Below are 16,377 nucleotides of genomic sequence, written 5' to 3'. Positions count from 1 at the left end.
ACTAGAAAAAAAAAAGAAAAAGTGATAAACAGACAAGTTGAAAAATGCGGCATAAAACGTTTAACGACCTTTGGCACTCATCCATTTAAATTTGCAGGCAAGATGCAATCAGACCACAGACTCTTTCCCTTGGGTCAGACATTAGGCGGTCATCTTTATTCTACTCACAAAATTTCCAAACTCCTCACAGACAGTTATGGCACATTCAGATGGATTTAAGAAAGCATACTTCCACCAAGGATACTGTGTAAGATGAGATGGCGCTGGGCCATATTCATCCTCACAGACCGAAAATGCATTCTCATCCTTTGACGAGACACATTCAGCTAATGGCTTCCAGTCACTCTGATTGTGCAGCAAAGTGCCACAGTGGGAGAGTGCCACCTGTTTTGAAGCCTGCCAAGATAAGGTTCCTTTTGGCCTTTTCCTTCTTGACTGGGCTAAACAGGTCAACAATTTACCTGCTGAGTTGCTGCTCATAGCTGATTGCTCTCCAACTTAACACTATCCCAGCCAGACTTCTGTAAAAAGTGTACTGTACACCCAAGACAGGGGTGTCAAACTTATTTTTGCCGCGAGTCACATTGTACTCATATTTTCATCTAGGCTACACAACAAACTGATGAATAACTAGTTTTGAAATCAGTCAAAACTGTTTAAATATTTTAATAAGAGGAATGCTAATAAAAAAATTCTAGCGATTATCTATTTTTTAAAAGTGAAACCAATTTGTAATTTTAGTATTGACACATGAAGTCAATGCACAATTTGTCTTTGTGGTCCACATAACATGATTTGGCAGGCCGTATCTGGCACCTGAGCCTTGAATTTGATACCTTTGACCTATGACCACTTGGGCAAAAACTGTATAAATAAAGGTGTATTGTATCATATTGTATCGTATTGCATTGTATCATATCGTATCGCATCGCATCATATCGTTGCATCGTATTGTATTATTTATTCTCGTCTTTTGCGACTCTTGCATAAATTAATTTAGCGATTAGCATGACTTATCTATCTTCTCCTGTCGATCACATGATCAAGTGCTTGTGCTGTCCAAAGTACATATTCCATCAAAAAAAAAAAAAAATTACAGCCCTATAGCATAGGCTAGCAAACGCAGCCCAAGCATCTTTATGCTTCATTTCCTCCCTGACATTTTGATAAGTCAGTGGCGCACTCAATGAAGTGCACACAATCACCTAATAATAAGCTTCCAACATTCTAAGTTGCATTCCATTAAATCACTTTGATTCATTAGTTTCCTCCGACATGCACCTCTGAGAGGCACAGCCATGTGGTCTTTTATTCCTTTTATATTATAATGAGACACTCGATTTATTTTATCAATGGACTGGCTCAATGAATAAATATAAAATTGTAGGATAAAATTAAATATAAGTACATATAGGATAAAACTCATGCATTCATTTTTTGAAGTTTTGCTGAGCCTTAACAACTGAAATTGAAACACCTTTTAGAATTCTTTTAGAAGTCTTATCACACTTGGCAGAGACCGTTGCTCTATTCTGCTGTTTTTATTCTCCACTGAGGAGAAATAAAACACAATTTAACTTATATTGTGCCATCAAACAGAGTCTAGTTTCCGAATGCATTACTTCTGTTAAATAAGATTACGCTACACATTTCAGCAGCTGGAACTGACAGCTCTTCATTTTTTCATCTAGTATGTCTGTCGCTGATTGATTTTATCATTACTGTATCTAAAAAAAAAATATATATATATAATTATAATAGTTATTTGTAAGTTAAACTGGTTGAGAATTACTGGTTGAGCTCAACACTTGTTGCAATCAAAACTTTGTGTTATGAGAGGCTGAATTTTGAATACACCTCATGTATCGCATTACATTGAGTTTACTTAATGAAATTATTTGTGTACGTCATGTTCTTATGTGGTCTTTATTATTTAATAACCTAAGCAATCTATCAAGCTTTTAGTCCACAAAGAACCAATGAGCATTTGTCATTCTTGACAGACTATTAATATTCCATTCAAGTATTTTACTAAATCTTTACCATATATTTTATCAAACGGAGGGGGCCATTTCATTCAGTACAACAGAAGAAATATTTTATTTAAGAACATCTTGTACAAGCTTTTTTACAATTCTACAATTGAAGTTGAAACATAAAAACACATCATCATTATACTTTGTGACATCAGTACTTTTGAAACAATGGATTTAACTTTTCTAGATACTAATGAATGTAAAAACTTAGTTTTAATGATTGACTGACTGATTGATTGGCTGATTGATTTTATTGAGCTTGAAATACAGTTGATGGATTTTTTCCCTGAGTTCTATTCAGATGGTGAAATTGTATTTTATTTGTATTTAATCCAAATCTGCTGACTCATTTGTGCATGGCAAAATGACTTGTATTGGAGAACAGCAACAGCAGTGGCCAGCAGTCAGCAGGAATGGTTAAAAATCAAAAATATGGATGAAAACCACTTTAGTTTCTCCTCTTAAAAAATGAGTCAGCATTTCATTTTCTTTTGCCCTTTGTTGTGTAACAGCAGGCAGGACATTTAGCTAAAGAATACAGTTGGGAGCTATTCTACCGTCTTGCCAAGATACACCTTACTGCCAGACTGAGAATAAGCTTTAAATCTTGTCATAGTATATTTTGCACAATAGGGTTGAACAAAGAAGGGCATGACATTAAAATCCTTGTTGTGTACAATTTCCAACAATATATTAAAAAAAAATATCTTCTATTTTCAATATTGGGAACAGATTGTGAGAACAGCAGTGATTTTAGTATTATTGTGTCTGTTTTTGTTTTTCTTTTTGTAATCTCAGGCAGTAAAGTGGAAATTATGAATTGACTGCAGGTATAAAAACTGATTATGATTGGTAAATGTGTTGACAGCTAAGTGGACTGCAAACAATAGGTACTGAACAAGCAATTGGCAGACAACCCAACACATAAGAGCCCTCACCTGACCCTTGACCCTAATCTTTCACTATTATTATTGTCTTCGGTTCTCCATATTGCTTTAACAGGATGCAAATGTACACTAAAATTAGTCAAATGTTAGCTCACGAGAAACAGACCGTTAGATCCATGAGTCCATATGGCACATTATTTCCTATTCATGTTATTTATGTTATTCTTCCATTCAATAATAATTTACTTGACAGTGTAGGGCTACTGTACATTTATGACGCTGTCTTCGTAACATACTTTAATATTCCTGCTAAGGGCAATCTAGACCAGTAGTTAATCATGGTGCCAGCAAGTGGGATGCAAAATAATTACAATTATGCATCTGTGGGCCATGAAGGTCGCAGGGCAGAGTATTTTACCAATTAAATTCAAATAAACAGTTGCCGTTGCCAAGGTGAAGCTCTTTAGTTTCCTGTCACTAGCTAACGATAAGGCGTCAGATTTACATAAAAGAACAGTAGAAGTAGTAGATGAAAAAAATCATGGACAGGTATTTAACCCCAAAAATAGAAATGAGCCCCAAGGTTAAAAAGCTTAAGAAGCCCTGCTCTTGTGTCTAGTCTGAGCACATGCCCAAGGCCAATAAAATTCATTACTGGCTATGATAAACTGACTGGACCTGTAATTAAAAGGATTCTTCATTATAGTTTGTGTGCACAGGCACAGTTGTTGTATGATAATGCTTCTTAGGGAAAGATGGATGCACAAATGCAAAATGAGCTCCTTGACAGAGAATATTTCTGGTTTAAGCAGGATTATGCTAGATACTAAATTATAGATTCATACTGTCAGGGGTTCAAAACACCAAATCATACATATGCCATTTCTACCTAATTAGTATAGAGCATCATTTCATCTAAAGGACTTTAGAATTGCAGAAAAAATATGGTTGAGTTCTTCCTGTGCCTGAATGTTTTTTCTGTAGGTATTGCGGGTTTCTTCTTCATTTCAAAATATGCACGTTAGGTTCATTCAGCATTTACCACTGCGCTACCAGTGCATGAAGCAGAAGTTTATTTAAAAAAAAAAAATCTGTGATTAATTTCAGCTCTCTGCTGAAACCTCATGCAATTATCAAGTATTTAGTTGTTCTCTCAATTTATGGCAGTCATTTGCTTCAGGGCGCTCCAGTAATAGTTCATTACGTTTTAATCTACTTGTAATCCACTTTGGTATATTCCTAGATTGGGTGGTTGTTACTAAAAATGCTGTTAATGACTGCAAATTAATTGTTAATTGGTGATAAGGTGAATCTGCCTCAATGAGTTTGAGAGTTTAAAAAGAACTTAAGATCACGATGTGAAACATTGCTTTATCATCCCAGATTTTTGTTTTCTCCGGTTTTGGTAGAAATTTCCACCACCCCTGGCCACACCTCAGCTCAATACTCATTGAACATTCTTCCCCTACAAAAGAAACAAAGATTGGCTGCGGCTGTTCTCTGCTTGCAGAATATTGGAAAACTCATTACACCCGGAGGGAAAGTCAATTATGGAAGAGAGACCGACTACATATACGATATTATATGTATATGTGTATAACAAACAAAGCCGTCATTACTGACATTGGAAAAACAAATTTACCATTTAAGAAGTGAAAGCAATAGATTATCTTTTTGATCCTAGGCATTTTCTTTTTAATATTTGGTACAAGGTCTGAATTGTGCTCTCACCATTATTTGCTGTTTCATTCCGAAAACTAAGACTAGCCATCTCATTTACGCACTCAGACTGCAATTTGAAAATGAATCACTCCCGGAACCAGTGCTGATTTGTATTAAATAGATACTCAGCGAGCGGTTGAATTTAGCCCTTTGGTGTTTGAGTGGAGCCCAGCAGCCTGAAGGAAGCAAAATTCACCCAGAGCTATTTACAAAGATGGTAAACACACTGAATGACACCAAATCGTTAAGAATTTTAAGCAGCGGAAATAAACATTCAGTGGATTGAATATAGACGTCACTGCAGCAATACTATATTTAGTAGAGGCTAAGTCAAAAGTTGTCCTCGGAAGTGTGGAATGTTGTTTTATTTTCCCACTTTATGTCAAACAGGGAGCCATTTTCATAATGTGTTACCGTTGTATTTATAAGTGGATTTAAACGAGGCAAACCGGTGGGCGCATGCTTTGTTTTTCTTTATTCAATTGAAAGGAATGTTAAGCCCTCGCATCACTTTGAAAATAAACGTTGTTAAAGAAAAAAACTTATGAATAGTCCATCCCAAAGGATGAACCCTAATGATTCCATCAATCAAGCACCACTTACAAGTTTACATACTGTCTAAGGAAGTTTAAAGATGAAATATGCACTCATTACTTTCCTGCTTTGTTTCATTTAGAAGATTACAATTCCCTTCCCGCTTTATTTTGCAACTTAGATCAAATTCAATATAACCCTCGTTATCACAGACTTAGTCTGCAGCAAATCCACTTTACACCGTGGAGCTTGCTTTGCAAGTGCACCACTGGCTGCTGTCGTATTCACTACCTAAACCATGGCAACCGTCTTTTGACTGATGACATTATGCTTTATTTGAGCAATGTGGGGGCTACAATAGCACTCATCATGGCTATCTTATTTTCATCATCATTTGTCAGTCATCATTCTTATATATAGTCAATTTACACAGTTTTACTCAGCGGTACACAAGATTTGTCAGCATCACTGCTGTTACCTTAGCAACGTGCTTTCAATTCCTTTTCTGTTTCCTGAGAGGTATTTCTTAAATTTAATTTACTATTATGAATGCAGCATACCAGGAGAAAAAAATCCCTTCTTAAACTGCACTCTAAAACAGGGGTGTCAAACAAATTTTTTGGGCGGGCCGCATTGAAGTCATAGCTTCTTTCGGAGGGCCATTATGACTGTCAACCCAACTCATTTTCAAATCAGACGAGTAAAAACTGGTCAAATATTAAAAAAAAAAGATATTAAAAGTGAAGACAATTTGCAATTCTAGTAATGGCACACGGCTTTGATGCACAATTTGTCTTCGCGGGCCACATAAAAAGATGTGGTGGGCCATATCTGGGCCCCCGGGCCTTGAGTTTGACACCTGTGCTCTAAAACAAGAATGCAAAGTGGTGTTTTGAGGAAGAAACATCAAGAGAATAAAAATAGGGAAGGAGGGGATGTGTTTTGTTTGCTTGAATCATAACTCTAAGCCTTACTTTGATAAATGTGAGAAGGGCTATTACTCTTACCACAAGGGAGCAGTGAAAAGATATTCATATCCTTAAATTGGCCATAAATACCCAAGAGTACAACTATTCACTGCAATCTGTATTACGATTTATATTCTGAAAGAATATGTTTTAAAACATTGCAGTATAGAAGGTGTGCATGGTAAGAGTCTTGGGAAACTTGGAAGCTGAGCTGACCACTCCAATATATTCCACTCAGTGTGAAAACCAGATGAAGACGTTGTATATAGTCAATAAATTTCAAAAACACTTATCAAGGGAAATAAGGGCCTGCACAGGAGGGATTGAGGACTACAATGAGTAAACTTGCCAAGGTCTGAGCTAAATAGAAGTGAGAGAAAGGTGACCAGAAGAAGGCTTGCAATGTGAGCCAGACAACATTGTTCTGGCTTTGGACTGCTGATTTGTTATTCATAATTATTTTTCAATGCCTTACAAAATTATATGTTTTAGAATGCATATGTGGTTTGTTTTATTAGAATCCAACAACCTGGTATTATTTTTCAATTAGGCAACCTGGATGTGTCAACTTGAGCAGTGTCCAGTTATATTTCAGTCATTATACATTAGCATGAGAGAATGACAAAATTACCTTTTGTCAATTTGCGCTGCTTTTTTTTTTTCTTCTTGATGTTTCTGCATGAGCCATGATACAGCCAAATGCCAAATCTCCGATAGATATTTTCATGTCTTCAGATGGAGGGCAAGTCATATGAAACCAACCTGTACAGACATCACAGTACAGCCTCAGCACACACAACATTAATGAAAATGAGTAAGTCACCACGAGGAGAGCTCTACACAGACAGATGTATTTCGCTAAACAGATTTTCTCCGGATTTATGGCTTCATTAGTTTGTGTTTAGACCACAGTGAGCACCAGTGACAGACAGCCGGTTAGAGCCCGATAGGAATCTTGGATAGACCCGCAACTATTCTCCTAGTCCTAATAATAAAAAATAAAAAAAACATAAATCAATTGCAAGATTATTATATAATACGGTTGGTGAGTAAACACACTTTACATATCACCCTATCTCAGATTCATTATCTTTTATCACACTGACTGATATAGCTGAGACAATGTAATCCAATAGTGTGGAACAACATCCCATCACTGCCACTATATGTTGGATTTTAATGGATTTATTGCACAGCTTTTTCTCTGGTGACCACCCTGCTGAACAAAAAATATTTCTGTACTCTGCAACCACAGCTTCTACACTGTGTACGTGATTGGCAATAATGATGTAAAGTCTGCCATGTTTTTGTAGTATAAAAAAAAATAAGACCAAGGTAAATCATTCCACAACTTGTTCTACCATAAATGCATCTTCTAACCTGTATAATTCAATTGATTTCTTTTTTTTTTTTTTTTTTTAGTGTGCACACTCTTTTACATAGCTGTGTTTAGAATTACCCAATCACATTCAAACTTGTGTCAAATGGGAGTCTGGACACTTGCCAAAATTCAAAGTGTCTCTGATTTGCCCCTAATAAATTTCAGATGTTCTAGAACAGTGATCCCCAACCTTTTTTTGCACCACGGACCGGTTAATTGTCAGAAATATTTCTGCAGACCGGCCTTTATATAAATAAATAATAAACTTATATATATATATATATATATATATATATATATATATATATATATATATATATATATATATATATATATATATATATATATATATACGTATATATAATAGTTATATAAATAAATAATACAGTTAAATAAATAAATAATATTTACTATAAACTACATAAAAATAAAACTCACCATTACGTTGAATTAGTCGGAGCACTGAGCTTGTTTCTCAGAAACAAGCCGGTCCCATCTAGGCGTAATTGGAGACAATGACACCCGAAGTGTGCTGTTGATGTTCACGTTTTTTTCTTTCAAAAAAATTCCAAAGGTTTTTTATAATGCAGGATGCTTGGTCTGCATGTGCCGAAGCAGTTTTGAAGGCTTCATTACCTCGTTAACTCACCTCGACGAGCGTCTTGACCTGAATTAACCTGTCAAGAGACACAGATGCACCGACGGATGTAATTGGGAGAGAATCGCCAATTTTTTTTTTATATTTTTCAAAATAAATTCTTACTCATTTTTCTTAGCTTTACGGGCTCGACTGGGGGAAACATGTCACGTTACCGGGACGAGCGTCTTAACCTGAAATAATTGATCGTCGATTAATAAATAAATAAATAAATAAATAAATAAATAAATAAATAAATAAATAAATATATATATATATATATATATATATATATATACATATATATATATATATATATATATATATATATATACATATATACATATATATATATATATATATATATATATATATATATATATATATATATATATATATATATATATTTTTTTTTTTTTTTTTTTTTTTTTTTTTTTCTGTGGCGGCTTGGTGGCCCGATACCAAGTGACCCACGGACCGGTACCTGACATTTTTTTGCAGTTGTGTCTTTGCAGCATTAGCTAAAACGTTCTCTACTCCCATTGCCGGATCGTTTTCAAAATGTTGCCCTTTCAAAGCTTTCATGTGCATTCAAAGCATGCTAATGGAATGCTGTCAAGCCGCATTAAATTGATTACATCTAAAGTCACAAGACTTAAAGTCACAACTGCTCTACAGAGTGGCTCTTAAAGAAGCACTTTTATAATTGAGCTTAAAGAAGAATAGCAGACTACAAAAAAGCCAAGACAAAATTATGAGGTCACTTGCAACACTTTGTTATAACCTTTTATATTTCCTTTCCAAAAATCTCACTTTATAACTTTCACTCCAGAAAGCCTCATAATTTATCCCTACATTTATATAGTTTCAATCTTACTGTATGATGATTAATATAGCACACAATACATTTCCTTGTAATATACTTGGGTAGCCTATTGAGAGGTGAAGTGATAAATACTGACACGATAATGCTTTTAATGTGCCCACTAAAATTTATTGCTCACAGGCAGGCCCCTGACTCAGTAATAAAAAAAACTTCATGCAGTGCAGGCAGAAAACATGAACATTTTAAATGACGTGAGACTTCATGCATTGTCCACATTATTATTATCAAAAGCTTTTTTTTCCCCAGTGGAATTGAACAAACCAATATATTGCGTTTTAACAAGTCAAAATTGTCAAGTGGCAAACATTGCGGGATATCAAATCTGGTGTGCCTTTCCACCCACCAAGCATGAAATCCAAAAACTTAGAGCAGATCTTTTGACAGCTGATGTAAAACGGGTACCTATGGGATACATGCACTGCTTTAGAGCATTCACATTTTCTGCTTCTACTTCAGTGTTGCTCAAGGAAGAAATAATTATATTAGTCTGATTACAAGACGGAAAACCTTTTCCTTTAACCTATGCCATTGTTTCCTGTCTGCATAATACAATTAGAGCTTCATTATACACGGGCCATAAAGTTGGTGCCATTTTAGTGGCATTTATCCACCCATTATCTATTCGCCGCATCCCGTCCTGTGAGATGGTTTGCAAGGTTTGAGTGTCACTCGCTGTGGATCAGTGCCCTCCTGACGCCTGTCCAACACACTGCTGATCAATCACATCAGGGATTTCACATGGCTGCACGCATACACCAAGCTCATCTGGAAGCTCCTCTGGGATCCCAGCTTGCTAGTCCAGTGCAACACATCGTATACATTTTACAACCCTGAAGGGAACTCACCATCTCTACTCATCAATAACACCATCAGCACTGGATTCATTCAAGGTCTTTGTCACCATCATTAAATGATGCTCAAACAAGGAGTCAGAAGGGCATAAAAGTGCCAAAAGGCATTGTCAGATCCACTTCCAAACCACGTTAGTTCATTCTACCCTAATAACAAGTTTGGTATAAGAGCCAGTGAGGACATTGTGGGGGCTGCAATGCATCATGTGAAAAGATCATTGGGTTTAAGCACATTGATCTGCTGAGCTGCTCCAGAAACAGACAACACAAGAAAGGTTAAATCATTAAAAGGAGCTGACCTCAGAAAGCTTCTGTTATTCCATGATTTAAGTAAATATACAAGATGTGAATTATAATAAAAACATTACTATATAAAAGTATTTTTAATGTCAAATGATTTTGTTCCCTTCCCTATTCTTACTTTAGTTCAGTGGTTCCCGACTTTTTCTATTCTCCACCCACACTCCTAAATCTGAGTATTACTCTGGTCAACAGTTAATCTTAATCAGAGATGACTTATTATGTACCCAAAAATATTTTTGATGTTGATTTAAACAAATGTGTTCAATGTCAATTTTGTTTATTTATGATGATTATTATTATTATCATTATTATTATTATTATGCATGTTCTAATTGATGCTATGACTATGGGGCAAGAGTGAGGAATAAAGACCTGTTAAAAATATGAAACAAATTTCTCTCCTTTATTAAACTTGACTTGGACTGACAACATTACAGCACCACATAAAGTAAGTCACATTGCAACTACAAATGAATCAAAAATGGGCATGGCCAAAGATTGCATAATTACAGCATTCCTATTTTACACTCGTATTCAATATAGAAGCATTGCACATTAAAAAAATTGGAACAGCAACCTTGCAGCATGAATGTGTAAATAGCCCTCATCTGAGAATCGGGTCTCAGGGGTCAGTAACGACATATTTAAAGTGAATGTTTTTTATTTATTTGCCTTTTGGTGGGATAAAATGAGGATTTTGTGAGACATGTTTGTCATATTTTACAGATAGTATGTGCACAGAAATACATTAACTTTGCCGAATGTATGAATATAAAAGTGACTGCTCCATTTTTGTTTCAAAGACAAACATGCAAGGTGCAATGTCGCTTAAATGCTTCTTCTAACGTGATCAGTAGGCAGACACTCATATCAAAAATATCATATTAGCAGTTTTTCATTTCCAGTCAAAAGTGTTCTTTACTTTGCGCAAATAAACGTATCTGCCAATTAAAGCTGAAAGTGAAGAGTAACAATATTAATTACCTTTTATTGAAGCCAAGATTTGTGAACAAGGTCAGAAAACTCATTAAGGATAAATATTTGGAGAAAACATCCTTTTACTCAGTCACTCTTATGCCATGTTAAAAGTGTCAATATTATTCTAACTGTTTTTTATGGCAGATCACTGATGAATAATCGAGCGTACAAGCAAGAATCAATGCTTTTTTGTTTTTCAGATAAAAAGAAAAACTAACAAAACAAATATAATAAAAAACAATGAAACAACACAGAATTGTTTTCTTATTTTTTTCTTATTTAAAAAAAATCACAAAATTATTTTTAATCCAAAACCAAGACATCGTTTACTATATCTGTAGATGCTTTACAGCAATTATTGTTATACTCTTGCAGGTGGATGGCGTAAAATGCAAATAACATGGCTCAGGATCACGCGCAAGCTGGTTGAGTCTGGTTGTTAAATGTGACAATTAAAAATGTTGTAGAGGTGTTTATTGACAATTGAACGAGTGCTTGGACTTGAAGCGCTCAATTTGAAGCGGCACTTCAAATTAGTGCAGCATCAATTACGCCAAGCGGTGATTTCTTGTTAAGATACACCTTCACGTTCAAAGATCAAGAGGTCACGTGTGAAGCTCATCACTTATGCATTAACTCATCCTATTGTTTGTCCCATCTGAATCGGGCGATTATGTCAAGCTATGAAACATTCTTGCTTGGGTGGATGAGCATGCAAGTGGGAAATTTACAATGGTTGATGAGCATACAGCTGCTGTTTTGTATTGTATGCACTTGACAGGCCGGCAAAAACGCATCCAGCTGGCTAATGCGCTGAGAAGGCACAGTTTGTTTACAATTTTCCTACATGACAATGGTGAAAATGGCAGTTTTCCCAATAAATACCACAATAAATAAATACATAATAAATAAATGTCAACTCAAATTAGAAATATGTCTGTATATGACATTAAAATGGCAACAGTTGCCTTTCCCTCATGCGGAGCAACAGTTAGAAGTTTGGCACAAACAACAAAATTCACAATTCTTGGAAAAAAGCAGCTCAACACATAATCCAATTTCACATACTGCATTGATGCCTTAAAGCCAAACATCAGTGAAACATCTGTTGATTTGTGTGCACTGGCGGAGCAAGAGGGGGGCTTGGGGTGAGGGCACTGTCCCCCCCCCTTCAGGTGCCAGGTTAGATATATTTCCGTTTTGAGGTTTTTTTTCACCACATTTCCACAGAACGTATGGTGAATGTTCATCAATGTTTTCTGCAGATTTTTGTGAGCTTGTAACTTTTTGCACCCTCTGAGTTACCCTTGCACCCGCCCTCCCCAAGGAATACAAATCCTAGCTGTGCCAGTGTTGGTGTGTTGTTTTACAATTTACATTCAGTGATACCCAATAGGTAGCATTGTAAGCTCTTGGCCCAAAACGTATTTACCACGACATTCATCATTAATAAATATTCTTACATTCCATTTTTCTTTCTGCTATTCATTAAAAATAGTTACATTCCTTTATAGTAAACGGTTTATATCTTACTGTAAAAATGTGATGTCAAATGAAATATGCGTCACTTCAAGTTAGAGTCACTACTTGGGAATTATATGACTGAAAAGTAATAAAAAGACTTCTTGTTAGGCCGTGGAATATATTCAGATGATGGTCAGTTGACTTTTACAAAGAAAAATATGCTTCCACATGCCGAATCTTCATTTTATTAATTTCCATTCAATGTCTTATAAAATGGGAAAATCTTCCTAATTCAAAAGTCTCCTTTGTTACTTTGGGACTTTTCAAAGCTTTCTTGATTCTTCTTATTAAGTGCATCCAGAGCTGTTTGTGTCTCCTTGTGATCCTCAATGGAGCAGTTGGAGACGGCATTGGCTACCAAGCAGAATTTGCGAAAGAGGATCTCCCTAAGGAGCAGGTAAACCCACGGGTCCAGGATCTGATTGAGTGAGGCCAGGCGGATGGCGGTCAGAAAGAAGTTACAGTCCAACTGGACGTCTCGCACGGAGGAAGGGTGGGAGCTCTCTGCTGAGGAATTACATTCGTGAGAGGACACCTGGGTGGAGATCATCCTCAACATCAAAACCTGTGGAGAGAGAAAGATTAAGTACAAGATTAATTTAATCGGTGAAATGTAACTTCATTGATGTACTCAGAAATCTACAGAAACATATTTGCAAATTTTAATAATGATGCAACATGACTGATTAAGAGAGCCTTCATCATGCAGAACACACTGCCAGATGTATTGAGGGAAAGAAATGTATCTTTTGGACTGGCAGAGTGCTCTCAAACTCAAGGCCTGGGGGCCAGATGCGGCCCGCCGTATAATTTTATATGGCCGGCGAAGACAGATTTTGCATCGGCTTTGTGTCATTACTAAAATAACAAATTGTCTCCACTTTAAAAGAAAAAAATAGAGATATTGCATGCAATTTGTGTTTTTAACATATTTGAGCAGTTTTTACTAGTCTCTGATTTCAAAACTACTTTGTTGTATATAGAAAATGTTGACAATCACAATGGCCCTTCAAGGGAAACTATGACTCCGATGAGTTTGACACCCCTCCCAGTATTCATGTGCAGTTTTCATATAACCAAAATGTAATCAAACAAAATCCATGTAGCAATAATTCTATTAGTTACAAATTTGATCCCAAGATTACAATGACAATGTTTTGTAATAACGTCCTTGCCCGGACGATTACATGTGAGTGACAATGCGTGCCCTCACAGCACATGCAGCAGACCCCTGTAACAGATCTCAGCTAAGTGCATTGGACCTTAATGGATAGCAGGGGTGTTTCGTCAGGTGTCACGGGGGCGGCAGGGCACCATTCATTTGCTCAAGGCCTGGCAATGGAAAGAAATAAAAAGTACAGCCTGTCCGCTTGGAAAAATATAAGAACATTTTCAGCACCTTTAAAGGTACATATCAAGACTTGGCTTGCTAATTTGAGGCAGATAAATGGACACGTTTTTCCGGCTAGTGTGAGATCAAACAGAACACTGTGGTGTCTGCTCTCGTTAATGTGCTGCCGAAGGAAATGAAGCATCTCCAGGGACTAACAGCTGCAAATGTGTGTGCGTGTGTGTGTGCACATACAAGTTTGTGTACATGCGCGTTAGTATCTGTCAGTCGATTTTTGCAGATGACAATATAATAGAATGTCACAACGGTTTATACCTCACTGCACCTAAAGTAAATCGGGCACACAATCGTCAGAATATAACGATTAGGTGTAAATATTAACTGCTCCCCGTGTACTCCGTAACCAAGACACAAAAAGATGGGAGCTTGTCGAGTAACAACAAACAGCCAGTGTTTTCCAGAGATTTCTGCAGCTCCTTTAGTGTTGCTGTTGGTCTCTAATCAGTTTTAGCCACTTCCAGTTAGTCTTCACTGTGTCATGATTTCTCCAATAGATGACTGCCATCACTGTGTTCTATTGAATATTTTCTGCCTTGGACATTTTACACTGCTCCTGATTGATAAGTAATGTCCCTCTGAAGCTGTGGAAGCTCTCTGCAGACCAATTAGTCTTGGGCTGAAGAACGTGATTCCAAAAATGTCAGGAAACTTAACATAGTTTACCATGACTTTGAATGTGGTTGGTTAATTCGAAACACCGGCTAATGTCAATAAAAGTGTGCACACCCATGCAACCACACATCAAACTGCATTTTACAGACCTTAAGATTTGTAAATGATTTATCTTTAGCTGTTTTTACAACATGTTCCTTTGCTCTTTGAGGGTTGAGAAATACTTGCAACATGATCCACCATACTTCAACAGGAGCACTGATAACATACCAGTAGAGGAGACCAGCACACAAGCAGGACGCACATAATCCCCATGAGTTGAATGACGGTCTCCGTGGTGAGTCTTTCCCACTGTTTGGAGGCCTGAGACGTGCCAGATTTGTTTTTGCAGCGAATAATCAGGCCCCGGATGGTCACCACGTTGCAGGACACAGTGACAAGCAACGAGAAAATCCCCAGTAAGGCAAAAGTGAAGGAAAAAAATATGTTGCCGGGGACTTCTCTGTCCCCGGTGCTGATGAAGCACCAGGTGCCGGGCCACTGACGTGTGTACTTTCCCACCCCTGCAACAGGCAGGAGAGCGAAGAGCAACACCAGGCACCAGATGACCACCAAAGTCTGCTTGGTCACGCTGGTCTTCATGTGGTTGGAGTACCAGTGCGGGTTGGTGATGGCCGTTGCCCTCTCGATAGCCATGGCGCTGGCCATGAACAGTGCGCACAGGCCGAAAGTGGTCATGCACACGCCGAAAAAGGCGCACAGGTTACCGGATGAGTCGATGCGCTCCCATCTTAGGTCGGCGCGATAAACCGAGATCACAATCGGACTCGTCAGGAGCTGGCCGAACAGGTCCGTCAGCGCCAGAGACCCAATACAAAGCAAGAAGGACTTCTTCCTTCTGTTCTCCTTTTTCCGGTAGGAGATGTAGACCAGGATTAGAGCCAGAGAGTTGCCCACCATGCCCGTGGCCATCATGGTTATGGGAAAAACAACCGACACGTAACTACAGTCGGAATCCGTCCTGGTGGCGTTTTCTTCCCCTGCTGACTTGGTGACATTGGACGTCAGCATGGCCCCAGTTCTGCTTTGCGAGCCCTCCAGAAGGTCACAATTGTCCGAAGTCATCCTTTCGGACGCTCTGAGAAGCAGGGACGAATCACACAAGCCGTACGTGCGCTCACCATCCCTTCCGAGCGCCACAATGCTGAGCTGCGCGGCTCTGCGCGTAAAAGCGCCCGACAGTCCTTTTACACGCCGGAGGCGGGACCGGCGGGGAGGTCTATTGCCTCCCCAGAATAAAAAAAAAAAAAAAAAAAAAATGGCTCAAGAGTTTCACTGACGTTTGTGATTAATTTGTTGTTTCATGACTTTCAGACTTCCCGATTGCCCCCAGATAGATGGTTGGCACTAATATGCCATTTTTCTTGGGGGGGTTCGTCCAAATGGGGACGTGCTCAATGATAGGAAATAGATATTTAAAACGCGTGAAAAAAAATGCTTAACAGAATATATATCAAATCTAATCGTTTTAACAACTCAAAGTGTAGCTTTGACTTTTGGTTACAAGCTCAACCATTTAACAAGATTTAAAATCAAATAAATACATTGCAGACAAAATAATAAAACAGGTACAGAGAAAAGTTTACC

General features: G+C 37.4%; 1 protein-coding gene across 1 annotated transcript; it reads right to left on the bottom strand.

Moving 5' to 3' along the window:
- Window positions 1-10,587: 10,587 nt before the first annotated feature.
- On the bottom strand, window positions 10,588-16,296 carry ptger3 (prostaglandin E receptor 3 (subtype EP3)). Its single transcript, XM_049732204.1, has 2 exons — window positions 15,001-16,296; window positions 10,588-13,272 (listed from the first exon to the last, which is right to left on the bottom strand). Exons 1-2 carry the CDS (start codon window positions 15,853-15,855, stop codon window positions 12,940-12,942), a joined length of 1,188 nt encoding a protein of 395 aa, XP_049588161.1. The 5' UTR covers window positions 15,856-16,296; the 3' UTR covers window positions 10,588-12,939.
- Between the last annotated feature and the right edge of the window lie 81 nt (window positions 16,297-16,377).

This window comes from Syngnathus scovelli, chromosome 10 (assembly GCF_024217435.2).
Source record: "Syngnathus scovelli strain Florida chromosome 10, RoL_Ssco_1.2, whole genome shotgun sequence".
NCBI lineage: Eukaryota > Metazoa > Chordata > Actinopteri > Syngnathiformes > Syngnathidae > Syngnathus > Syngnathus scovelli.
Note: the sequence above shows the minus strand (reverse complement) of the source record. Positions and strands in the feature narration are given on the sequence as shown.

Excerpts from the sequence above, each read along its gene's own strand:
- ptger3 (XM_049732204.1), bottom strand. The coding sequence starts at position 15,855 with ATGACTTCGGACAATTGTGACCTTCTGGAGGGCTCGCAAAGCAGAACT. Across the intron at positions 13,273-15,000 it reads TGTGCTGGTCTCCTCTACTG|GTTTTGATGTTGAGGATGAT; the intron begins GTATGTTATCAG and ends CTCTCTCCACAG.